Genomic DNA, 26430 nt, shown 5'->3' on the forward strand with positions numbered 1-26430 from the left:
TATGTACCCATGGGATGTGAACTTTCAATGACATCAAACACTTTCTTCATTTCATATAACACCTCTCTCAACTAGTGTTTACTGTTCATCCACTTTGCCCACGCATCAGAGGTCTCAGCTCAGTGAATGGGCAATCTCCCCCACATACATTCCTGCCCTTGAACTGGTTTCTATTTTTCTGTATTTTGTTCACATCCACCAAGGAGAAGTATTCTACCTCTATTCACATTCCACAGGCTATTCACAACGACTCATCCAATAGATCCATGCAATCCTTTAGTCGCTCAATCAAGGGCTGCGTTTTACACAAGTTCTGATATTCTGCCAAATGACTGTCAAAAGAGCTGATCTGTTTGGTCAAATGACAAATTAGGGAAACAAATAACAGAATTGGGTTGTGTAAATGCAGCCAATATGACAGTTAGGCTCAACGTAACTACATAGACAAAGGATGTGACTTCTGTCTAGCTTTTGAGAATGAGGCATGATGGTAATGGTTCACCACTAGACTAAAAGTTATCATCAGGTATTGTAAGAAAAGATCCTCCCAGATATCACACTTCAGGAATCTTTACAATGGGCATAGGCCTCTTATAAGACACGTCAACATCTTCCCTGGCAACACTTGCTGTAATTTATGTACTAGGTCTAGGAGACAGGGATGGAGTGGAAAGTTCCTTTTTGGCTCCAGTTTAATGACAACTGATCCAGGCAGTTGGACGGGCACACCTGATGGAATGCAGCCCATGACTCAACCGCTGTGCAGCGCATGTCTCCACACGCTGAGAGAATAGAACAGGAAAACTACTCCAATGTTCTGTGTCAGTACTTGTCTTATAGGGCGGTGTACAAACAGAAGATGAGGAGCTGGGACAGAACTAACAGAGAATCCTGTACAGTCTTGCTGCTGCTAAGGTGTGTTATTTTCTTTGTATACGCAGTAAAAGACCCACAAGTCCTGATTCAAGATGCTGAATAGAGAGAATTTTTCAGTTTTTGATTTGTTAAAGTTTGAAATATCCAATAAATGTCATTCCACTTCATGATTGTGTCCCACTTGTTGTTGATTCTTCACAAAAAAATACAGTTTTATATCTTTATGTTTGAAGCCTGAAATGTGGCAAAAGGTCGCAAAGTTCAAGGGGGCCGAATACTTTCGCAAGGCACTGTATCATCCCTTTCTTTTCTCTCATTTCCATGTAAACAGAGGAGTCACCAACTCAGAACCTGTCCCAGAGATGGTCAAATTTCTCCACTGGGTGGGTCTACAGTTCTGGTTGACGTGTTAAACTGGGGACCCAACCTCTGTCCATACAAATGGCAGTGGTGGAAAAAGTATCCAATTGTCATACTTGAGTAAAAGTATAGATACCTAAATAGAAAAGGATTCACGTAAAAGTGAATCACCCAGTAAAATACTACTTGGGAGTAAAAATCTAAAGGTTTTTGGTTTTAAATACACTTAAATATCAAAAGTAAATGTAATTGCTAAAATATACTTAAGTACCAAAAGTAAAAGTATAAATAATTTCAAATTCCATATATTAAGCAAACCAGACGGCACCATTTTCATGTTTTTATTTTATTTACAGATACCCAGGGGTACATTGCAAAACTCAGACATAATTTACAAACGAAACGTGTGTTTAGTGAGTCCGCCAGATCAGAGGCAGTAGAGATGACCAGGGATGTTCTGATAAGTGTGTGAATTGGACCATTTTTCTGTCCTGCTAAGAATTCAAAATGTAACGAGTAGTTTCAGGAGTCAGGTAAAATTGATAGTGTAAAAAGTCGATTATTTTCTTTAGGAATGTAGTGAGGTAAAAGTACAAGTAGTCAAAAATATAAATACTAATGTACAGATACCCCAAAAAACGACTTAAGTAGTACTTTAAAGTATTTTCACTTAAGTACTTTACACCACTGACCAATGGACAGGTCCTCTTATACAATGAGAGTGTGCTTCATATGTTCTGGTCCCCATATAGTATGAGCTTCATGAATAACTGCTGTGACTAATGCACTGGTGATGATATGGGACGAATATCAGCACCCAGAACCAAACCATCCAAGGCTGTCAGTAAAATGGGACTGATACTGTATAATTCAGAAATTATGATTAATCCGAAATAAAGTATCTTTCCTACCATACTCAGGGACTTTACTCATGGTCTTGATCCTTATTTAAGAATCTTTGAACAAAAAAACCCTTCATTTGAATACTGTCTGTTGTGCACTTCAGTCATTATATTAATCAAATTTATTTGAAAAATACATAAATTGCATTGTATAAATATACAAACAAAAAAGTGAAATAGATAAACTGCAACTGTACTTTGATAAAAATATGTAAATATACCTATAAGTGGACCTCACTGTTTGCATCCATGTAATATACATTCTGGGACATATCATCAACAACTATGTTTACTGAAACACATTCAAATCAACACGCTTTACTGGCTTTGTGCAGAGTGCATGTATTTTATGATCTATCATACACATGAACACAGAAATGAATCGTCAGTATTCAAGCCATAGTTGTGCATAACCTACTGACAAACAACATGACCAGAAAAATACTCTCTCAATATCCAGAAGGATTAAAAAAAATCTTTCATCATCTGACAATATTGACGTATGCGCCATCTTTTCACAACAAAGCCTAAAGCCGCCTCTGCTATTAGTAATGGAGGATGAGACAGGTAACACTTCCCAGGGCATAAGAACAGCAATGGTGTGGGCACAGTGTGGCAAGGGTTGAGTCCTTTCCGAAAAATAACAATGGTAAAGTTGTGAGGTGTGGTAGACAGCAAACAAATAACTTGAGAATATATCACATTGCCCAGCCCTGGTGCAAAACTCTGCTAATGATGGATGTTTTATTTAAAGTGACTCAATTAATTTGATTGTGTTGTAATCAAATTGGTCACATGCGCCGAATAAAACAGGTGTAGAGCTTACCGTGAAATGCTTACTTACAAGTCCTTAACCAACAATGCAGTTCAAGAAATAGAGTTGAGAAAATATTTACTAAACTCAAGTTTTAAAAAAGTAACACAATAAAGAGGCTATACAGGGTGTACCGGTACTGAGTCAGTGTGCGGGAGTGGGGGGGGGGGAACACCGGTCATCAACACAAAGGTAAGTAAACAATGCCTACAGAGGAACAATGAAGAGCTCTGGCCAAGTCTTGCCTATCCAGAAGAGAAATGGAAGATACGTCTCATTGCCTCCAGACTCGTTATTCGACTTCTTTACATTCTCTCTTTTTGGTGTTTCATCATAGTGGTCTTTCACTTGTGGTCAGACTCGCTCAGGTGGAACAAACTTAAACTTGAAACCTTTTTTCAATGCTGAATTGAATGTCAGAGAAAACAGAAAGGTGTTCATGTATTTTTTTTGTTGCCAAAAATCTTTTCTAAATGTAAAAGAAATCAACAGTATCTGTAATCTGATTACAATATTTTTGTTGGTGACGTAATTGATTACCTTTTTCTTTTAGTAATCAGGTTACATGTGACTGATTACATGTAACCAGTTACTCCCCAACCTTGAGTATAAGATGGAGCTGAGGCATCCTTGCTGGGCAACTTTAGAGAGTTGGACTCCATTTGATTATTGCCACCGATCACCAGAGACGTAGCCATGACCACCTGGCGTGACTGGATGGTGGAGTTGCGTGATTGGTGTATCTGGGTGAAACACTCTTTACATCGTTTCCCCACCAGGTACAGGATCTCAAAGAAAGATAGCAGGATACAGGCCAGGCTGGTGACCACCATGAAAATGGTGAAGATACGCTTCTCTGTGGGGCGAGAGATGAAGCAGTCCACCTTGTTGGGACAGGGCTTCTGCTCACACTTGATGAGAGAGGGGAAGTCATAGCCCTCGTAGATATGATAGATTAAATACACAAAGGTGCCGTCCACGGCTATCTTGAAGACCAGGGTCAGGACGTAGGTCCACCACAGCCCCCCGCGCTTCTTGCCAGTGTTCTTGTAAAGTTTCCGACAGCCCTCGCCATATTTGAGCGTGTGTTTGCGCTCACGTTCATCTCTGTAGGCCACGTGCATCACCACCATGAAGGAGGGACAGGTGACAAAGATGAGCTGCAGGGCCCATAGGCGGATGTGGGACACAGGGAAGAAGTGGTCGTAACAGACATTATGGCAGCCAGGCTGGGCCGTGTTGCACTGGAAGTCCTTCTGCTCATCCCCCCACACCTTCTCTGCTGCCACGACAAACACCATGACCCTAAAGAGGAAGACAACGGACAGCCACACACGGCCGAATGCCGTGGAGTACTTGTTCACCCCACTGAGGAGGCCCTGGAGGAATGCCCAGTTCATTGGAAAGCTGACTCACAATCTACCTCTCTGACGGAAGTTAAGATGGAGGATGGTGTGAGAAACCCTTTTCGGGTTGAAAACTGTTGGTTGAAATCTCAAGTCAAATTCTGGAGTGTTCTTTACTTCCAGCCATCTATAGAAGAGAGAGAGAGAGAGAGGGATTAGGGGGAAGAGATGGCCTTTGACTATGAGTGAACAAAAACATAACTGGTGTTATGACATCAAAACTATGAAATAACACATGGAATAATGTAGTAAGCAAAAAATTGTTAAATCAAAATATATTTTGTATTTGAGATTCTTCAAAGTAGCCACCCTTTGCCTTGATGACAGCTTTGCACACTCTTGGCATTCTCTCAACCAGCTACATGAGGTAGTCACCTGGAATGTATTTCAATTAACAGGTGTGCCTTAAGTTAATGCGTAATCACCCTTTGCCTCGATGACAGCTTTGCACACCGTTGGCCTTCTCTCAACCAGCTTCACCTGGAATGCTTTTCCAACAGTCTTGAAGGAATTCCCACAAATGCTGAGCACTTGTTGGCTGCTTTTCCTTCACTCAGCGGTCAGAATCATCCCAAACCATCACCGTTTGGTTAAGGTCGGGGGGATTGTGGAGGCTAGGTCATCTGATGCAGCACTATCACACTCCTTGGTAAAATAGCTCTTATACCGCCTGGAGGTGTGTTGTGTCATTGTCATATTGAAAAATAAATGTAACTAAGCCCAAACCAGATGGGATGGTATATCGCTGTAGAATGCTGTGGTAGCCATGCTTGTTAAGTGTGCCTTGAATTCTAAATAAATCACTGACAGTGTCCCCAGCAAAGCACCACCACACCATCACACCTCTTCCTCCATGGCTTCATGGTGGGAACCACACATGCGGAGATCATCCGTTCACCTACTCTGTGTCTCACAAATACACGGCAGTTGCAACCAAAAATCAGACCAAATGACAGATTTCCACCGTTCTAATGTCCATTATTTGTGTTTCTTGGCCCCAGCAAGTCTCTTATTATTGGTGTCCTTTAGTGGTTTCTTTGCAGCAATTCGACCATGAAGGCCTGATTCTAAACAGTTTATTTTGAAATGTGTCTGTTACTTCAACTTGTAATATATTGATTTGGGCTCCAATTTCTGAGGCTGGTAACTCTAATGAACCTATCCTCTGCAGCAGAGGTAACTCTGGGTCTTCCTTTCCTGTGGCGGTCCTCATGAGAGCCAGTTTCATCATAGCGCTTGATGGTTTTTGCAACTGCACTTGAAGAAACTTTCAAAGTCCTTGACATTTTCCACATTGATTAACCTTCATGTCTTAAAGTAATGATGGACTGTCATTTCTCTTTGCTTATTTGAACTGTTCTTGCCATAATATGGACTTGGTCTTTAACCAAATAGAGCTATCTTCTGTATACCACCCTTACCTTGTCACAACACAACTGATTGGCTGAAACACATCAAGGAAAGAAAGAAATTCCACGAATTAACTTCCACAAAGACACATCTGTTCATTCAATGCATTCGAGGTGACTACCTCATGATGCTGGTTGAGAGAATGCCAAGAGTGTGCAAAGCTGTCATCAAGGCAAATGGTGGCTACTTTGAAGAATCTCAAATATATTTTGATTGGTTTAACCATTTTTTGGTTACTGCATGATTCAATGCGTTATTTCATAATGTTGATGTCTTCACTATTATACTACAATGTAGAAAATAGTTTAAAAAAACACACAAAAAACAACCCATGAATGAGTAGGTGTGTCCAAACTTTTGACTGACCCTGTATATATTTAACCCCCTGGCGCTGAAGACGTGGATGTCGATTAAGGCAGATTCAGAGGGGTTTAAACTGAAATGTGCAGAAGACCCATTTCAGTTGAATACATTCAGTTGGACAACTGACTTGGTACATTATTCCCATGTTTTATTCACACATAATTGGTTTTTCCCTGTGTAATAAATAGGCATAACTGGGAGCTATTTTCACACTTACCGCCTTTTTCAAAATGAGATTGAATGATGAATAATAATGTGTATGTATCAAGGATGGCAAAAACACCCATGTCCTAAAAGTACATGACAAGATTCCTATTTAGTAGCAAGATAACTATTGCAAAAGGGCAAGTTAAATGTTCAGAGTAGGTCTTAACACCGACAGGCTATGCAGCAACTACAGTACTTTATTACCCAATTGTTTATTCTAGTGAGTTCGCTGAATAATAGAAAAAGAATAGAGAAAACCTTTCCCAAACGCAGTCTCTTCAACCAATGAAAAATAACCCAAACTTTCTCTATCGTAATCTAACCTTACACTACTAGTATTGATACACAGCTGGAAATGTAAACAAATCATGTACTTACACTTCAAAATGTCTAAGACAAAAGGACCATAAACTCAGTCGGGGAAGTTGCAGTCCGAATAGGAACGAGAAAAAACTCTTTGAATGCGACCCCACCGATGAAAATCGGTTTCTCAACGCAGGCGTGTGGGTGGAGCAGTCAGTCACACATAGCGATGTTGTCGTACAACAATGAACTTGTTCAGGTGTGGCGGGTGGGGCTCGTGAACCATGCAGATGAGCGGTTTCACGGGCCATTTAAATGTACAGAACTACAATATAAACATGCATTAATTCAAAATATTTGACTGAGTTATCAGTTCATTTAAGGAAATCAGTCAATTGAAATAAATGCCTTAGGCCCTAATCTATTGATTTCACATTACTGGGAATAAAGATATGATTCTGTTGGTCACAGATACTTTTGGTCAGGTAGTGTATGTGGACACCTGCACATCGAACATCTCATTCCAAAATCGTGGGCATTAATATGGAGTTTGTCCCCCTTTGCTGCTATAACAGCCTCCACTCTTCTGGGAAAGCTTTCCACTAGATGTTGAAACAATGCTGCAAGGAATTGCTTCCATTCAGCCACAACAACATTAGTGAGGTTGGGCGATTAGGCCTGTCTCAACAAACCATTTCTGTTTGGACTTTGCTTTGTGCAGCGGGGCATTGTCCTGCTTAAACAGGAAAAGGATTCCCCAAACTGTTGCCACAAAGTTAAAAGCACAGAATGGTCTAGAACAGGGGTACTCACCTCTTACCCTACGAGGTCCCGAACCTGCTGGTTTTCTATTCTACCAGATAGTTAATTGCACACACCTGGTGTAAGTCAGTCCCTGATTAGAGGGGAACAATGAAAAAATGCAGTGGAACTGTCTTTGAGGTCCAGAGTTGAGTTTGAGGGGTCTAAACTGTAATTGTATGCTGTAGCGTTAAGATTTCCCTTCACCGGAACTAAGGGGCCTAGTCCGAACCATGAAAAACAGCCCCAGACCATTATTCCTCCTCCACCAAACTTTACAGTTGGCACTATGCATTGGGGCAGGTAGCGTTCTCCTGGCATCCGCCAAACCCAGATTCGTCTGTCAGACTGCCAGATTGTGAAACTTAATTCAACACTCTAGAGAACGTTTCCAATGGCGGCGAGCGTTACGCCACTCCAGCCGACACTTGGCATTGCACATGGTGATCTTAGGCTTGTGTGCGGCTGCTGGGCCATGGAAACCCATTCCATGAAGCTCCCAACGAACAGTTCTTGTGCTGACGTTGCTTCCAGAAGCAGTTCCAGAGGCAGTTTGGAACTCAGTAGAGTGTTGCATTTTTACGCGGTAGAAGCTTCAGCACTCTGCGGTCCCGTTTTGTGAGCTTGTGTGGCCTACCACTTTGCGGCTGAGCTTTGTTGCTCCTAGACTTTTCCACTTCACAATAACAGCACGTACAGTTTTCCCTGCGGCAGCTCTAGCAGAGCAAAAATTTGACTTACTGACTTGTTGGAAAGGTGGCATCCTATGACAGTGCCACATTGAAAGTCACTGAGACGTTCTACTGCCAATGTTTGTCTATGGAGATTGCATGGCGGTGTGCTCAATTCGATACATCTGTCAGCAACGGGTGTGGCTGAAATAGCCAAATCCACTAATTTCAACATACTTTTGTATAGTGCCTCATTTGCCTCATGCTGAAATATGAGGTGATGGTGGCAGATGAATGGCACGACAATGGGCCTTGGGATCTCGTCATGGTATCTCTGTGCATTCAAGTTGCCATCGATAAAATGCAATTGTGTTCGTTGTCTGTAGTTTATGCCTGCCCATACCATAACCCCCCAGACACCATGGGGCACTCTGTTCGCAATGTTGACATCAGCAAACCGTTCGTCCACACCACGCCATCCATGCGGTCTGCCATCTGCCAGGTACAGTTGAAACCGGGGTTCATCCGTGAAGAGGACACTTCTCCAGCGGCCATCAAAGGTGAGTATTTGCACACTGAAGTCGGTTACGACTCCGAACCGCAGTCAGGTAAATACCTTGGTGAGGACTACGAGCATGCAGATGAGCTTCCCCCGAGATGGTTTTTGATAGTTTGTGCAGAAATTATTCAGTTGTGCAAACCCAGAGATTCATCAGCTGTCTGGGTGGCTGGTCTCAGACGATCCCGCAGGTGAAGAAGCCAGATGTGGAGGTCCTGGGCTGGCATAGTTACACATGGTCTGCAGTTGTAAGGCTGGTCTGACGTACTCCCAAATTCTCTAAAATGGCGTTGGAGGCGGCTTATGGTAAAGAAATGAACAGTCAATTCTCTGGCAACAGCTCTGGTGGACATTCATACAGTCAAGCATGCCAATTGCATGCTCCCTCAACTTGACATGTGGCATTGTTGTGACTAAACTACACAATTTAGAGTGGCCTTTTATTGTCCACAAGGTGCACCTGTGTAATGATCATGCTGTTTAATCAGCTTGTTGATATCTCACACCTGTCAGGTGGATGGATTATCTTGGTAAAGAAGAAATGCTCACTAACAGGGATGTAAAACCAATTTGTGCACTAAAGGAGAAAAATAAGCTTTTTGTGCAAATGGTACATTTCTGGGATCTTTTATTTCAGCTCATGAAACAATTTACATGTTGCGTTTATTTTAGTTCAGTATAATTTGGACTAGAGCTGCTTTCATTTCAGACATTTTATTTCAAAAAATAGCAGAGAAAATACATGACCAAAAGCATTCTAATCTAAAACAGGTCAATTTTATAGTGAGTAGATGTTGGTACAGTATTGTGAAATACAACAAAACGTTTCATTTTACATCTGGAAAATGTGAAATTGACACAGAAGCTGTTCATGTTCATTATAAAAAAAGTGTTTGCAATATTTACATCACAGAGAAGGTGGAATCAACAGGAACAATCCATGTACAGCAGATGAGTCATGATGCAGTACATGATACAACATTTGCCATTTTAACAATTCTGCAGTCTGACACTACTCATTTTTCTCAAACATTCAGTCACACAGAGCTACACAAACATACAACAGTCACTCTTCTGTACTTCAACTCAAACATACTCTCCACAGTCTGAAATTATCACTTTTTGCTTGGGCTTGCCTTCTTTCGTTCCTTCTGCCTGTGGGGACAGAAAACAACATGACAGTCTTAGTACACAACTTCTTCACAGTCTGTAACCACCTATAGGACCATTCTTCCCCTTCACCACCTCCATGCATGTCCCTCTCCTCCACTTACCTCCATGGCTTTGACCACCTCTATTCCCTCCATCAACTCTCCAAACACCACATGTTTGTTATCCAGCCAATCCGTTTTATCACAGGTGATGAAGAACTGAGAGCCGTTGCTGTTTGCTCCAGAGTTAGCCATTGAGAGCTGACCTATTACACATGAGAGGAGAGCATTGTGATCAGAAACCATATTCAACCAAATCTGCGTCTGGCAATGCCTCTCGTGCACTTCCTCACCACTCTACACATGAATTCACAGACAGCCATTTAGACCTGGGCGTGTCTCACCTGCAGCAGTGTGTTTGAGGACAAAGTTCTCATCGTCAAACTTGCGCCCGTAGATGGACTTGCCCCCAGTACCGTTGTGGTTGGTGAAGTCTCCTCCCTGACACATGAACTGAGGGATGACGCGGTGGAAACTGCTGCCTTTGTAGCCAAAGCCTTTCTCATGTGTGCACAAGCAGCGGAAGTTTTCTATAGGAGATATCAGGGTCGAGAGGGTTGGAGATTTTAGGGGATGCTCCTATTTAACAAGCATACAGTACTTCAGACTAGCTGCATGTTTCCTGCTTTACATATGAGCTCTGATTTGATAAGTCCTGATACCCAGTCACTTCACCCTGCCTTCATAATGTATTCATACCCCTTGACCTATTCCACAATGTTGTTATAGCCTGCATTCAAAATGTGTCCCATTATGACAAAGTGAAAGTGCTTACAGAATTTTTGAAACACAGATATCTAATTCACATAAGTATTCACACCCCTGAGTCAATACATTGTAAAGGCACCTTCGGCAGTCTAAGAGCTTTCTACACTTGGATTGTGTAACATTTTCCCATTATTCTATTCAAATTGGTTGACAATTGCTAGACAACGATTTTCAGGTCTTAGCATAGATTTTCAAGTAGACTTAAGTCAAAACTGTAACTCAGCCACTTAGGAACATTCACTGTCTTCTTGGTTAGCAACCCCAGTGTAGATTTGGCCTTTTGTTTTAAGTTATTGTCCTGCTCAAAGGTGAATTAATCTCAGTGTCTGGTGGAAAGGATACTAAAACAAGGTTTTCATTTAGGATTTTGCCTGTGGTTGGTACCGGTACCCCGTATATAGACTTGTCATTATTTTACTGTGGTTTTTTTGTATATCATTTTTTAAAACTTTCGTTTAGGGCTTGTAAGTAAACGTTTCACGGTAAGGTCTACACTACACCTGTTGTATTCGGCGCATGCGACAAATAAAATGTGATTTGATTTAGTTACATTCCGTAGATTTGTTTTAATCCTGAAAAACTCCCCAGTCCTTAACGATTACAAGCATACCCATAACATGATGCAGCCACCACTATGCTTGCAAATACAGAGAGAGGTACTCCGTATTATGTTGTAATGGATTGCCCCAAACATAACATTTTATATTCAGGACAAAAAGTGACTTGCTTTGCCACATTACTTTAGTGCACTGATTAATATTTGTATTCCGTACATGCTTCCTTCTTTCCCCTGTCAATTAAGTTAATATTGTGGAGTAACTACAACTCTGATCCATCCTCAGTTCTATCACAGCCATTAAACTGTTACTGTTTTAAAGTTACCATTGGCCTCATGGTGAAATCCCTGAGCGGTTTCCCTCCTCTCCGGCAACAGAGTTAGGAAGGACGCCTGTACCTTTGTAGTGACTGGGTGTATTGATTCACCAGCAAAGTGTAATAACTTTACCATGCTCAAAGGGATATTCAATGTCTGCTTTTTAATTTTTACCCATCTACCAATAGGTGCCCTTCTTTGCGTGGCATTGTAAAATCTCCCTGGTCTTTGTAGTTAATCTGTGTTTGAAATTCACTGCTCTACTGAGGGACCTTACAGATAATTGTATGTGTGGGGTACAGAGATGTGGTAATTCAAAAATCATGTTAAACTATTATTGTATACAGAGTGACAAATATAATTTTATTTGAATATCCCTAAATAATCCCTGAAGTCTAATGATTAAGTGTTCTATTTTCAGAAATGTCCCTGGTACTTTATAACAAGGAGGAGCATAGATACCTGCTGTCATAGGAACAATGTCTGCTCGGAGCAGAAAGCGCAGTCTCCCTGCTGGCTTGTTGCCAATTTTGATGTCCATGTAAACCTGGGGGTTCGTTCTGCCCTTCTTGGCTGGGGGCTCGCCCTGCAATCAGTAATAATATATTATCGTGTCAGGCTTTTAGATCATAATATGATACTATGCAATGTACTACACTCACAGAGACAGGCAGGAACACACAGTCAACTTACATCTGCTGTTGTTGATTTGGCTGATTCTCCAGTGGACTCCGTAACCTCAGCGTCTTCGACAGTCGTTCCCGAGAACTTCTTCAGCCAATCATCATCCGACCAAACTTAGGAAATGGTATACAGTTAGAGGTTTTACCACATCTAAAAGCCATGGGACAGTTTAAAGTCTTTATAGAGAGACTAACGCATATCACTCACCTGGACGAGAAGAGCCCTCTTTGATCCTCATAGGTTTGGCAATGTTGACCCGGATGGTTCTTCCAAACAACTCTGACTCATTCTGTCAATAAAACAGAGGGAAAACATGCATCAATGAGAATTGTCCAATACCACAGCTTTTAAACATGTGAGTCACTGTCTCAGTGTACATACTATCAAAACAAGGGATAATGCAAATCACTGTTAGTTAAACCAATTTGTTAGTGGGAAGCAAACACTCACCATGTTATCAATAGCAGCTGCAGCATCCTGTGGAAGATGAAGAGGGGGATGAAAGACAATCACAGCAAACCAGTACAACACAATCACAATGATGACTAATGACCATCCACCATAACCTAGATTAGGATGTTAGGTGACTCGACAAACGGGCGCAATGCTAGAATTCTACAAAACACAGCAGTGATCAAATCAATTTTCACTAAAAGTCAATAATGTGGTCATCAAAATACATAATAAATCATCTGAAAACATGAATGTGGACGTTGTTAACCATGTCTAAAAATCACAATACTGTACGATATGATATTTATGTGAAATGAGCCTAAATGTATGTGAAATCATTTTTAAAGCATACCGCGATCAATGCTGAACCTGTGGAATGACCTCACAGTGGTAACTAGCTAGCATCTCCAACATCATTTTGTATACTTACATTGAGGTTTTCATTAAACTTACCTCTGCCAATTCAAATTCAATGAAGGCGAATCCTCTGTGCTTCTCTGCAAAATAAACAATAACATGAGACGTTAACGTCTGCTCTAAACTTCAGCGTTTAATCTACAAACAGTAGCAGTTTGTTCCGGCTAAGTAGACAGGACGGATAGATTACTTTCTTTTTACGGATTCAGCTGATTGTTTATGCCAAATTTGAATGGTAAAGCCATTTATTCTGACCTGTTTCATAGTCTATTGGAATCTGAATGTCTGTGACATCCCCGAACGGAATGAATGCCGCGTGCAGCACTTTTTCGTCCACCTCTTCTGTGAGACCACCTGTCAACACAACAGGCACACACAATCAAGTTAGTTTACTATGAGTTGATTCAAATCAGATAAAACGCTCTTTCAAGCTTTTATAACTAAAGGTGTTCATATAATATCACGAATGGGGCATTACAACAACCAACAGCTTGATATACGTTAAATTGCTAACGTTACACACACTTGCTGCCTGCAACTAACTAACTATCTAGCCAGCTTATTCACAGACTGGTCCACTTTACACGTAAATAATGTGTAGCTTAATTACCAGGAGATTACTAAGATATGTTTATTTCAACTACACAGTAACTACGTACAAAAACTATTGCAAAAGAGTAGCCAACTCACCAACATACAGCACTCGTTTGGTCGCCGCCATCTTGTAACCTTTAACCCTTGAACCCAACAAGACTCATGATTGGTGCGTTCCAACCAAAGCCCACCTCTCTGGTGATTCACGTTTGAGCTCCGGCGCCACCTGTCTTTTCCATTTAAAAATGATCGCTCAATCTTAACCAGTGGGACTCTCCAAAGGCTGAAATCTTACAGCTCAACTCAAAATACAGTATAGTACCTTCTTTTTTTTCCAATCACTGTTGCTGGCTAGTTGTTATAATAGTTGTCTTACTTCTCAATTCCCCAAACCTATTTTTTTTTTTATGGTCCTCAGTTCCTGCGAAGGTTATTCATGTAACATTAATGAGCTTTTTGGTTGTGAAATTAATGAATAATTTGATCAATAACCAATAATCTAATCTTTATTCAATACTTCACTTGAGCAATGAAATGTGTACACACTAGGCATTTTTACACTGCATTATTCTCAGCTCCGGGTTAAGAGTCCCTGGACTAGCTTATCCGGTTCAAACAAGCATTGGTTAACCTAAGATTTAGCCCTGGGGTAATGTGCAGTGTGAACACGCCTACTGTGGGGCTATGGCAGTATGCAAACTATTGTGGAAAAGAAAAACAAACATTGTACATTTGATATTCATCCCTTTATTGAGAATACCATATACCACACCACCCATGATAACATGATGGGACGGAGGAATCCAATTGTCCAAATAAAATCATAAAACAAAACTTTCAAACAAAGAATAAGAGCAAAGCAAATTTTCATCAGAGAAAAGGGGTCTGTCCTGGCCACAAAATCAAGGGCCTTATTTAGTTGGAAGTTTTGCTTTTGGTAAAGTTAAAATGTATTACAGAACTTTTTTTTTAACTAGACAAATTAAGTACTGTAATCTCTTTAAAAAATATTTAAGTATGTTTTTAAAAGATTTTTTCTATTTTTTTCAACCTTGTTTTTATTTATTTTTGCATAGGATTTTGTAGAGATGACCCAGTCATTTGAAGCCAATGTAGTGATCTCTCCTCATCTTTTTCTCAGTTGATTGTGTCCTAGGGGGTGGGGGGGACACACACAAAAAGCATTGGATAAGAAATATGAACCCACTACAATTGAACTAATCAAAAGCAATGGATTAAGTTTGCAAATCTATACACCATTAATGTATGTTGCTAAAAAGTTTGAGTAGACACCATTATCAGTGCTAGGGCAAAAGCTCATGCTTCGGTGATATCATAGCTCACATTTTCTCATCTATTAACAAAACTAATCTAACAAACATTTAGTAAGCGGTCTTATACATCAGGAAGTAGAGGCAGCAGTAGTTGTAGGGATGACTCCCACTTTTTGTGTGGCATCCTTCTTTGCCTGGTGGGCCTGCAGAACGGCAACAGCCTCCTCCACCTGCACAAACACGCAGAGAAATAGGAGAAACAATTCGAGCCTTAGCCAACACTATATGACCCTAGATCCATTTTTATGATCTGATATTATCCTGTTCCTGGTACCTTGGAGCGCAGGGATTCGTGGGACTCCAGCATGTGCAGCAGCTCAGAGTTGTCAATCTCAAGCAGCATCCCAGTGATCTTCCCTGCCAAGCTGGGGTGCATGGCCTGGATCAGGGGGAACAGGCGCTCCCCTGAGAGAGAGAGACAAGAGACAGGGAGGGTTAAGATTGGCTTTCACGGTTTCAAATGTTACTGTATAATTGCACCTTATTGCAATGATGTTCAAAATCCCTCCAAAGGTTCTAGACTCTAGAATTTGGCATTGAACTTCCAAGGACCAATATGACACACCACCAATCTGTTCCAGCACTCACCCAGCATCTGCTTCTGCTCCTGGGGGGGTGCAGAAGCCAGCATGGAGGATGTGAGAGGCTCCTGACCCTGCACATGTACAGCTGGCTGAGCCTGAGAGGAGGAAGACAGGGAAGAAAGTGGTTAAAACAAGGGAGTGATGGAACAGAAAAATAGTGGAAGGGAAAATAGAGATTTGAGGGACAGAAGAGATGAGGGATGAAGGAGGCAGCATTAACTATGCTAAAGATGAAGGTTGGTGAGATTTACCTGCTGTAAGGCGATGGGCTGCACCACTTGGGGGTTAGTATTGCGTATGCTGGTGGCATACTTGTAGGGTGGCATGGCACGAGGGGCAGGGACTCCCATGGAGGGACGAGGACCCATAGCCTGGCCAGCACCTCCTAATGGTAGGGATGACACATAAGGATGTATGATGAGCCAGTATATCAAGCTTCCACCATGTAAATTATAGTCAGTGGCTATCAGATATACTGAGGCAATCCAGTCTTACCAACTCTCTGAGCTCCAGCAGGCCCCATGCCTCGTGGGCCCTGGGCGCTGGGAGCCAGGTGTCTCAGGTTGGCACGTGGACCAGGCTGGCGCAGGGAGTTGGACATCCCCTGGAAACCACCTAGAGAGAGAAGAGGGGGGTGGCAGTGTTACTATTGGACAGCAGTTCAAGTCAACATAATGTCTAGGACATATAGTAATTTAATGAATATAACCTGTATATATAGCCTAGATATATAGCCCATGATACATTTAGTTATTATGTATGATGTCATCTCTAACCCTCACCTTGGCCTCTGCCACCCTGCTGCTGCCAGCGGGGGTTGGGCCTCATCTGGGTCAGCTGATTGGGTGCATAGTAGGTGGTCCTGTTTTGGCCCTGGGACACACACACACAGTTAATGACAGAAGTGTAACCATGTATGCAATAATGTTGCACAAAATTAAAGTTCTACATCCTGTAAACAACAACTGACTCACTTGTTACAGTGCCAATTATCTTACTGGCATTTGCACAGCAGTATTTATCATATCAACGGTCAGAACCTTGACATGGCTTTTTGAAGGGCATTTTAAGGGCATTTCCAGTAAATCCCACATAACTTTCTCCCAAACCCATTTTAACCCTCTCTCCCTCCCTCACTAACCTGAGGCACTGCAGGCATGAAGTATCCGCTGGCGGGCTGGAACTGGTTGATGATGGCGTTGGCAGGCATGGCCCTCATGCCAGTGATGCGCTGCATGTACTGGTTAGTGAGGTGGGCCTTGCGCTCTTCTTTGCGCTGAGCCAAGGCCACGTAGAGGGGCTTGGAGCCCACAATGCGTCCGTTCATCTCAGTCACAGCCTTGGTGGCCTCCTCAGGAGAGGAGAAGCAGACAAACCCAAAGCCCTTGGAACGCCCCTCCTCCAGCATCACCTGCAGCAAAGAGAAGCCGTGTTATATCTGGATAACACACTCCAAATACACAACTGAAAATAGTAATTGTGGTGCACTGTTTTGGCTTCTGCTGCACTCTCTCACTTTGGCACTGGTGATGGACCCGAATGGGGTGAATTCCTTGCGCAGTTTCTCGTCGTCAATGGTGTCGTCCAGGTTCTTAATGTAAAGGTTAACACCCTGAAACCAGAAAAACAGTGTCATGACCACAAACATACATACTCAGCCTGGCTTGTTCCCTTAATGGATGGGTAGTATGAAACAAGATGTCAGGTTGATTAATGGCATTTAGTTATAATCAGTGTTCTATTAGACATAGTGGTGCCAGAGGAGAATGACATGCTAGTTGACCTGGTAACGGCTGATCCTCTCCTGTTTCAGCATCTCAAACTTCCTCTTCAGCTCCCCCTGCCGTTCAATCTTCTTCTGAGCACGTCCCACAAACACAGTCTTCCCATTGAACTCTTGGCCGTTCATCTCCTCACATGCCTGAGTAGAGATCTATTTGTTACAGCCAGTCTATATGCCGTAAATCCATAAGTTAACACAATGTGATTATTCGTACGATTGTCTCACTTAGTCTTTTTACACCAACCACGAAAGCCTGCTGACTTGTATTGACATGACTGTTGTTATGAGGGTATAATAGTACCTTGTTAGCATCCTCGTGTTTCTCGTAACTCACAAAGCCAAAGCCTCGAGATTTGCCACTAGGGTCGGTCATGACCTTCACACTGAGAATGCTACCTGCAGGGGGAAAACAAGAACAAATGGGACTCCGCTAAATGCGTTTTGAGAAATGCAAGTGCATGTCTAGTTTCCTTGAAAAGATTGCAAGACAAATATGTGATAAACAAAAACGTCTCCACTAGTAAGCAAACTGTGTATGTTTCAGTCACAGCTTACCGTATTGGTCAAACATTTCCTTTAGCTTGTCATCGTTCATGTCGTCTCCAAAGTTCTTGATGTAGACGTTGGTGAACTCCTTTGCTTTGGCCCCGAGTTCTGCCTCCCTCTCCTTCCGAGACTTGAAACGTCCAACGAAACTAAACACCACGAAAGAGCAATGACAACTCTTGTAAAACGGTCCTGAGCAGCAGGGAGAAAGGGACTGTGATCCATCTCTTATATTTCCCCTCTGAGATTCATGTTTACAGGCTGCAAGCAGGTTTTCACAGCACTGACATTGAGGAGTCCCAGACTATTAAATGGAAGGAAGCACTTTGAATAGAACAGCAGCACAGTGAGTCAGTCAAGGACCTCTCAGGAACAACATTGAACTCACTTCTTGCACTGTTTATGGCACCACAATCAGGCAAACTGAGCATTCATGCTATACATCCAGAACACACCAGACACAATGACGTTTCCTGGTCCAAGACATGGAGGGACAGAGGTCCATAAAAAGGAAAGCTGAGGACCAAACTAGGTTGATAGATAATTTTTTTCTACTCAGACTGTACCTTGTTATGCAGACCTCTCCCAATCTGGTTCCAGTATTGCATTCCTGCATTCGCTCCATCACTAAAACACACAAGCGTGGTTACACACACACACACACACACACGACAGGCAGGTGGACGGGTGGACAAACGTACAGACAGAAGGATGCTCAGCTGACACATGGAGTGAGGTGACCACAGAGAGTCGAAATGGGTTGTTGTATAGGTTTAAAGGCACATTTCCCTGTAAGCACTGCAAAAAACATTCACTGTTAGTTGTGTAATTCACACAAATCACACAGAAAGACAGGGTGTATGGGGACTGAGTGTGAGAAAGAGGCTCGTTATATGCATCTACAGCAGGGATGGGCAACTGTGATGGGGGCGGGGGCCACAAAATAAGATAGATCTGCGGGCCTCCAGTTGCCAATCCCTGATCAACAGGTTGCTGTTCCTCTGCTAACCTCACCCTTTTGCCGTGTCACAGTATAGGCCTACTTCAGACTCCAACCATGTACAATCCTCATCAATATCCTAGCTGCCCTTGATTGATCTAAACTGTCCACTTTCTATACAATGATGTAACTCCAGTTCAGCCCTTTCCCCACACCTCCCCACCCTCTCTTCGTTGATCAGACACTCACACCTTGCGGTCGTTCAGAAGCATGCCGTTCATCTTTTCAATGGCGCGGTCGGCTGCGTCCTGCGTCTCAAAGTGCACAAACGCGTATCCCTTGGATCCATTCTCATCACACACAACCTGTTTGAGAGACAAGTTGATGCTCTTTTTTTTTTTTAAGTACACAAGTCTATGGTCATATCAGATGTCTATGGTCAGAAACACTGCAATCTTACTTTGCAAGACAGAATGTTCCCAAATGCAGAGAAGGTGTCATAGAGGGCCTTGTTGTCGATGGTCTTGTCCAGGTTCTTGATGAACACGTTGCCCACCCCAGACTTCCTGAGTGAGGGGTCTCTCTGTGACCACATGATTCTGATTGGCTTCCCTTTCACCACATCAAAGTTCATGGTGTCCAGGGCTCTCTCGGCTAGAGGGGAGAGGTCAGAGTGTTAACTTACATCATGGAGCCAAAAACATATCAGCCACTGTGTACACCACCAAACACCATGTTGTTTATGCTATATAGTGCTCACTTCAAATCATGCACACCGCACCATGCTGCATGCTACACCATACGTACATCTCCCAAATCATTCACACTACCACATTGTGTCGTGATGGATAGGACCAGGAGTTACTCCTGGTCAAGTCATGTGGTCAGGAAAAACTACTGGCCCTAGTTTATTGCACACTTAAGAAACCATGCTACTACTGGATTGTCCGAACTACTACACCATGTGGCTATGGAGTCTGACCTCCGCCTGCCACCACACTGAGCAGCTGTTAGGGGGCAGTTGGCTAGGCAGGAGCACATGGCGCTAACACACAGACAAATGGGACCAGAAGTGCCACAAGACATAATAGTTGATTCACCCTCTCATAATGAATAGATACAATGGCAGACATATAGTGCATGTACAGATATAATTCAGTGAGGCAAATGGCTCTTAAACTTTACATTCTCTTATAGGTTCTCCAATAAACGCCAGCCATTGCATTATTTTTTATGGTCCATACTACCTATGTCAGTGTGTGTAACTTTGATTTACGTTTCCAGATCTGCCTATCATGATTTCTGTTGTGCCAGTTCTCATTTTCCTGCCCCCTCTCTCATGTCCATCTGGGTACACATGCCAACCAGAGAGCTCCCCTTTGTTCCTGTCACTCCACAGCAACACACACCCGGGCTTTAGAGCTAAAAATGTCTGTTAAACAAAACGGAGCTCCCTTGCGTCTGCAGGCATCAGCAGTTTGCTGTGCAATTGTACTTCACACAAACCAGCTCAGAGAAGGTGTGTGACGGTCACCCTGTCTGTCTAGTTCTCGAAGGTTCCCATGGCCATGCTTGATGAAAGACCCTGAGCACCATGTGGAGCTGAGATTGCTCAATGGATGAATAGCAGAGATAAACATGATGAAATCAAATAAGAGGTAAAGTGAATGTGACACACAAAACAAGTGAACTTCACTGGTCAGTTTGAAGATATTATACTGTAAATGTATTTAGTCATACAGCTGAAAACTGGATAGTTTATTCTAGGCGAGGCTGATAGCCACCCTAATTAATTGTCAAACATTACCCTTGTATGAAGACTAAAACTTTTTAGATATTATAGGCAGGCAACATTTGGACTGCCTGAGAGAGCGACTATATTTAGAGAGGGGTCCTGAGAGGTATGTGCTGGTGTGGAGTGAGTTTATTCATTCTCTTCCATTGATGGAGGGAGACGCATTCAACAAGAATGTTCAGATGAGCAACCCCAGGTCTTGTAACTATTTACAAATGCAGCTGTGACATGCTGAAACCCAAGTGGAGACGGTCAGCCAAAGCTAGTTTAGTCACACGAAGGAACACTACTCCCCTCAAATATGTGGTTGTAGTTGTAGACCTACATCTGTGGTAGTTGTACTACACTTTTACTTCCTGACATGTTATATTGATTGTGTATTGTCATAAAAGTACAACCTTCAGGTTATATTGTGACCACAGAGTTCTCTAGCTACACTAAGTCAGATATCTGGTGGCAGGTGTGAAATGGAAAACAGCCCCATAGGTCCACACTGCTTAACAAGTTGGCACACACACTGTCGTAGAACACACCCCATATGCTACAGCTCAATCGTGTCAGGTCACACCCCCTAACAAATACATGATTCTACTGCACATAAAAGCACTACTTTGGACAATTAAAAGATGAGTGATTGTTGAATCGAGTGGTAATTCAAAGAGTGAAAGTCTGTATTAAACGTTCAGACTTCTTACAATAGGAGCAGGGGCTTGGATACAAATGTTGGAAATTCCTCCAGTGTACCCTGCAAGCACGTACACATGGTAAGCCACTACGACCTGAGCAAAACATCACAGATCAACATGTAGAGGAGAGAACATGGAGGTGTTGAGAATGACACACTTCAACAATTACTCAGGAAAACCAACCAGAAAAGGGTGTTGAATCCACATGAAAAGTTTCAGCAGAATTGTATTCGCAGAAGCAATCTATTCAGACTTATTCTCCTCAGATCAGAGGACATCACATGATCCCCAGAAAGCAGGGAAATGCAAGTTAGGTCGTGTTCTCCTGCTTAGACATTTCTGACTCATGCCAGATCTTACAACGCCTGGATAGGTATTTTAGGTATCAGCAAACCACATATGTTTTAGCACTCTGGTGCCCGACTGCACAGTCAATAAAGTGGTACGCAACCATTGGTTGGTGCGTGCAACCTCTAATCATTGGGAACGTGGCCTTACTGTTCAGCTGGGCCGTTTCTTCCTCTCTGTAAGGCAGCAGGGAAGGTATTGGGAATTAATTTCACTACAGAACGGTTCCCTTATGGCCCTTTAAATAGGAGCAGAAATGGGTCACTTTGGGTTGGGCACTGTGGAGCAGGACTCTGGAGCAAAGCTGCAGCCATCCGTTCAAAGTTAGAGGCACAACACAGACAGTAGGCTGGTTACAACATATCCAAAGCAGGAGTCTTGTACATGTGAAAACAGGAGTCCTGGAGCATATCCTGGTCAATCCTCAAACAATGACACATTGAAGTGGGCCACCATTATTGTTATATGGGTCAACAGATATTCCAAATGTTGTGCTTCTCCACACACCAGAGTTAGTCCATGAAGGGTAAAAAAGTCCATACTGCATGTATTAGTTGTCTGATTCACTGTGCCAGGCATGGTTCAGTGCAAGTTGTGTGGAAAACATTCTCTCCCACTATAGTTTTTCATTCATTCCGTTACATGCAGCATTGGGGCTTAGCCTACACCTCTTAGATTGCCTGTGTATCGGTATGTTTCTATTATGTCGTCTGGAGGTAACCACTGAGTGCTAGACAGGTGTGAATGCTGTAGCCTGAAATCACATCACAACTGATTTACACTCAATAAAAATCAAGATGTGCTTTACATTGTATTCTCTATAGGACGAATGCACTGAACTGTTGACATGCTCAAATAAATCCAACATCCAAGCAACCCTTTACGCCGTTATCTTGGAGGCATGCTTGATTGCTTACCGTCGGTGGGTTGCGAGAAATTCACATAGGCATAACCCAGAGAGCGTCGGGTGATCATATCACGACATACTCGAATAGACAACACCGGTCCTGCTGGGCTGAATTTCTCATACAGCATAGCCTCCGTGATATCAGGGTGCAGATCGCCAACATAGAGAGAAGCCATTGGATAACTCCCTGTAGTCTCTGTGTTCATTTCTCGGAGTGCACAAAATGTATGAATTCTTCCTTCGCGCTATAATCACGGGAATTGTTGATAAGAAATGCTCCCCGGGGCCGAATCTGTGAGTAAAAAACACTCAGAATGCGACTTGTGTTCAGATCGAAGTTTCAAGACTCGCTGACAAGGAAAAGTGACAGCTAAAAACAGAATGGAATCTCGGCGTATTCTCCTGATAAATATAATTGTCTTAAACGTCGGGTTAAGCCCGAGGCCTCCTGTTAACACAATTTAGCGACGTATTTTTATTTTGTATATTACGGAAGGCCTATTTATTTTTAAGATTTTATATTTTGTATTTTTTATATTTTTTTGTTTTTTAAAAGTTGTTAAAGAACGGTGAGTTAGACACTCACGGTTGTTTTGTGGCCGGGGAAAGAGACTGCGTGGGAAAAGCATGGTCACTTTATAGACAGTGCAGTGCGCAGAGGAAATAGACAGGGTCAAACTTGGAATAGAAAAAAAACAGTGCATGAGGTGTAAAAGGGAGAGCGGCGGGTGTACGGTCACAACTACCCACCACAGATCCCTACAGCGACATCTGGGTTTGACAACGTGGTCATTATAGCAGGGGCCGCTTTAGTGTGAAGGGGCCCAAAACGCCTAAGTTTTAAGGACAAGAGAGAATATTTTGGCCAAAGTTACACATTTAAATTGAAAAAGTGAGGTTACAATAACAGAAACTGAGTTTATTCATTTATACAAATGTATAAACATGTTCATTGACTACTCCACCTTGTTCATTGGACTAGGCTACTCTGCCTTGTCCAGCTCCCTAAAGAAAAATTACAAATAAAAACAGTTATGAATGAAAAACCATTCAGTGGAAAAAGTTACACTAACTAAAGGATACACGTGGAATGAATAAATAAAATTGAACCTGTCAAAACTACAAATGACCTCATCAGATCCAGGAGGGACAACACCAGGTTCCGCTGCCCAGCCCTCAGCCTCTTCACTGGGAACCTCTCCTCCATGCCAAAACTCCTGATCCCTGGTTCCTTCAGTCTAGGCCTCCTATCCTCATAAATCTGTGTCTGAAAGCCGTCAGCGGCTTGGGACAACTGGAGCTTAGTGTGGACCACAAACTGGGAGCCTGTTGCTTTGGTCACCAACTTTTTATTCTGCTGGCTCCAGACCCCATCAATGGCAGAAGTCAATAGAGGCTGTCTAAGAGAAGACAATACATTCAAATAAGCCTGAAACATGAATGGACTGTCAAGTCCTAGAAGATTACTATACAGCAATGATAGTATAATCACATTAAGACAAGTCAAATCATAGATACGGACCAATGGATAAGTTCTTATTCAGAGCCTTTACACCTGGAGCCACAGCAGCTGTCCACAACATCCCCACTAAGCTTCTCTCATCTGTAACAGATTGGCCACCCATTAAAGATACATGTTATAGAATAAATCAATGTTTCCCTAGCCCATGCCCAGATACCTTGATTTGATCTTGTTGCAAGACATAGCATCTGGAGACACCATGATTAGAGATGATCACACTGCAGTGCACATAGGTCTAGGAAGGACAGATGAATTCAGAATGGAGTCTAATGTGGACAGAGAACTTATTGTCCTATGGGCAGGCCTGGTGGACACATACCTGGAGGTGGATGAGCTGCCCTCTTTGATAGATACTGGTTTCAGATGCATTGGTCCAGAATGCTGCAAGTTCCATGCGAACATTATATTTGTAAAGAGATTAGTACTTTTTTTTTTTTTAAGTGTCAATTTCACAGTGTCCCCTTTATCATGACTCATAGTTCATCACATTCATAGCATGTAGACTCCAGTCTAGTGAGCTGGTGTTCAAACAAGTGTAGTGGGACTCACCTCAGACCTGAGATAGAACAATATTGTAATTAAGCAACATACAACACCCACATTACTTAAACACAAATGTAGAAGCTTTGAAACAAACCTGTGGCGTGAAGGTATCGACAGTACAAAAGCAGACAGCCACCAGGTGGGAGTTCCTAGGGTTTAAGTGGAGGACATTGGAATAGGTCTCAAATCCATTGTGTGTAGTATGTTATACACGTATACACGTTATACACGTGGAACCTAGAAAATCAATGAGAGATGATATTTGCAAATGAATTGCTTACTGTCTGGTTGGTTACACTCAATTGTATTAACTAGTCTGATTGTGTGGTCTTTTACATTACTTTACCCTAACATGTATGTATGTATGTATGTACGTATGTATGTATGTATGTGTAGGTAGGCCTAGGCCATACATCATTGGAAGTACAAGAGTCTTATGGCTTGGTGCTCCGGTACCTCTTGCCGTGAAGTAGCTGAGAGAACAGTCTATGACTAGGGTGGCTGGAGTCTTTGACACTTTTTAGGGCCTTCATCTGGCACCGTCTGGTATAGAGGTCCTCGATGGCAGGAAGCTTGGCCCCAGGGATGTACTGTGAAGATGCTGGAGGAATCTATATCCACAGTAAAACGAGTCCTATATTGACATAACCTGAAAGGCCGCTCAGCAAGGAAGAAGCCACTGCTCCAAAACTGCCATAAAAAAGCCAGACTACGGTTTGCAACTGCACATGGGGACAAATATTGTACTTTTTGGAGAAATGTCCTCTGGTCTGATGAAACAAAAATAGAACTGATTAGCGACAATGTCCATCGTTATGTTTGGAGGAAAAAGGGGGAGGAATGGGCCAAAATTCACCCAACTTATTGTGGGAAGCTTGTGGAAGGCTACCCAAAAAGTTTTACCCAAGTTAAGCAATTTCAAGGCAATGCTACCAAATACTAATTGAGTGTGTGTAAACCGTCTGACCCACTGGGAATGTGATGAAAGAAATAAAAGCTGAAATAAATCACTCTGTACTATTATTCTGACATTTCACATTCTTAAAATATAGTGGTGATCCTAACTGACCTAAAACAGGGAATTTTTACTAGGATTAAATGTCAGGAATTGTGAAAAACTGAGTTTTAATGTATTTGGCTAAGGTGTATGTAAACTTCCGACTTCAACTGTACATAGTGTGGTCTACAGCTTATTGTGAGATACTATACCTCAGGCTCGAGATTTCCTTAGATATCGTGCACCAGCTGTACATAGCCCGCCACCCCTTGTCTTACCAGACGTCACGGTTCTATTCTACCGGTACAGCGTATAACCAGCCAGCTGTATGTTGATAGTGTAGTCGTTTAGTCGACGCATTTGATATTACAGTTGAATGTCCCGTTGGTAGTTTAATCTTGCGCGTAGGTCATCTATTTTATTCTCAAACGATTGCACGTTTGCTAGCAGAATGGAAGGAAGTGGGGGTTTATTTGATCGCCTACGAATTCTCAGAAGGCAGCCCACCCTTTGGCCCCTTTTTCTCCACCACCTCTTCACGCAAATCACGGGGATCTGGGTCTGTTCCCGAGAAAGCAGTATATTGTTCGCGTCGGGCTCGTCAGACTCGTTAGAAAGAAAAAAACAATTCTGCCAGTCCATGGTGAGTAATCGCAGTCCTAATGTCCAGATGTTATTTTCAGTCATAAGAGACGGTAACGGCAACATTATGTACAAAATAAGTTTTAAAAAACGAGAAAAAAAAACACATCGGTAGTGACACGTAAAAAGT

General features: G+C 42.4%; 3 protein-coding genes across 6 annotated transcripts; all 3 read right to left on the reverse strand.

Annotated features, from left to right (window-relative positions):
- Window positions 1-1563: 1563 nt before the first annotated feature.
- LOC115138948 (gap junction beta-4 protein-like) lies at window positions 1564-6866 on the reverse strand. 2 transcript variants are annotated; one of them, XM_065025668.1, is made up of 3 exons: window positions 6717-6866; window positions 3493-4485; window positions 1564-3356 (listed from the first exon to the last, which is right to left on the reverse strand). In XM_065025668.1, exon 2 carries the CDS (start codon window positions 4350-4352, stop codon window positions 3528-3530), a length of 825 nt encoding a protein of 274 aa, XP_064881740.1. In that variant the 5' UTR covers window positions 4353-4485; window positions 6717-6866; the 3' UTR covers window positions 1564-3356; window positions 3493-3527. The 2 variants fall into 2 exon arrangements, with proteins under 2 accessions (XP_064881740.1, XP_064881739.1); XM_065025667.1 differs by adding an exon at window positions 6135-6204 and having other exon boundaries at window positions 1564-4485; window positions 6717-6865.
- A 2417-nt stretch (window positions 6867-9283) lies between these two features.
- Window positions 9284-13864, reverse strand: LOC115138411 (peptidylprolyl isomerase E (cyclophilin E)). Its single transcript, XM_029675236.1, has 10 exons — window positions 13770-13864; window positions 13335-13433; window positions 13116-13159; window positions 12660-12686; window positions 12417-12498; window positions 12219-12322; window positions 11988-12111; window positions 10228-10413; window positions 9947-10089; window positions 9284-9827 (listed from the first exon to the last, which is right to left on the reverse strand). The coding sequence occupies exons 1-10, from the start codon at window positions 13798-13800 to the stop codon at window positions 9759-9761; spliced, it is 909 nt and encodes a 302-aa protein (XP_029531096.1). The 5' UTR covers window positions 13801-13864; the 3' UTR covers window positions 9284-9758.
- Window positions 13865-14397: 533 nt separating this feature from the next.
- Window positions 14398-23220, reverse strand: LOC115138412 (polyadenylate-binding protein 4-like). 3 transcript variants are annotated; one of them, XM_065025669.1, is made up of 15 exons: window positions 22607-23220; window positions 19321-19514; window positions 19110-19249; window positions 17930-18069; window positions 17676-17770; window positions 17375-17512; window positions 17108-17203; window positions 16733-17002; window positions 16374-16464; window positions 16087-16206; window positions 15843-15976; window positions 15596-15686; window positions 15282-15412; window positions 15075-15177; window positions 14398-14825 (listed from the first exon to the last, which is right to left on the reverse strand). In XM_065025669.1, exons 1-14 carry the CDS (start codon window positions 22800-22802, stop codon window positions 15076-15078), a joined length of 1938 nt encoding a protein of 645 aa, XP_064881741.1. In that variant the 5' UTR covers window positions 22803-23220; the 3' UTR covers window positions 14398-14825; window position 15075. The 3 variants fall into 3 exon arrangements, with proteins under 3 accessions (XP_064881741.1, XP_064881742.1, XP_029531097.1); XM_065025670.1 differs by having other exon boundaries at window positions 15054-15177; XM_029675237.2 differs by having other exon boundaries at window positions 19110-19225; window positions 22607-23219.
- Window positions 23221-26430: the final 3210 nt, after the last annotated feature.

This window comes from Oncorhynchus nerka, linkage group LG12 (assembly GCF_034236695.1).
Source record: "Oncorhynchus nerka isolate Pitt River linkage group LG12, Oner_Uvic_2.0, whole genome shotgun sequence".
In the NCBI taxonomy this organism is placed as follows: Eukaryota; Metazoa; Chordata; class Actinopteri; order Salmoniformes; family Salmonidae; genus Oncorhynchus; species Oncorhynchus nerka.

Excerpts from the sequence above, each read along its gene's own strand:
- LOC115138948 (XM_065025668.1), bottom strand. The coding sequence starts at position 4,352 with ATGAACTGGGCATTCCTCCAGGGCCTCCTCAGTGGGGTGAACAAGTAC.
- LOC115138411 (XM_029675236.1), bottom strand. The coding sequence starts at position 13,800 with ATGGCGGCGACCAAACGAGTGCTGTATGTTG. Across the intron at positions 13,160-13,334 it reads TCCAATAGACTATGAAACAG|AGAAGCACAGAGGATTCGCC; the intron begins GTCAGAATAAAT and ends TTTATTTTGCAG. Across the intron at positions 10,414-11,987 it reads CATTGTTCCTATGACAGCAG|AAAACTTCCGCTGCTTGTGC; the intron begins GTATCTATGCTC and ends TATCTCCTATAG.
- LOC115138412 (XM_065025669.1), bottom strand. The coding sequence starts at position 22,802 with ATGAACACAGAGACTACAGGGAGTTATCCAATGGCTTCTCTCTATGTT. Across the intron at positions 19,515-22,606 it reads TTTCTCGCAACCCACCGACG|CCGAGAGAGCCCTGGACACC; the intron begins GTAAGCAATCAA and ends TCTCCCCTCTAG. Across the intron at positions 19,250-19,320 it reads GGAACATTCTGTCTTGCAAA|AGCATCAACTTGTCTCTCAA; the intron begins GTAAGATTGCAG and ends AAAAAAAAAAAG.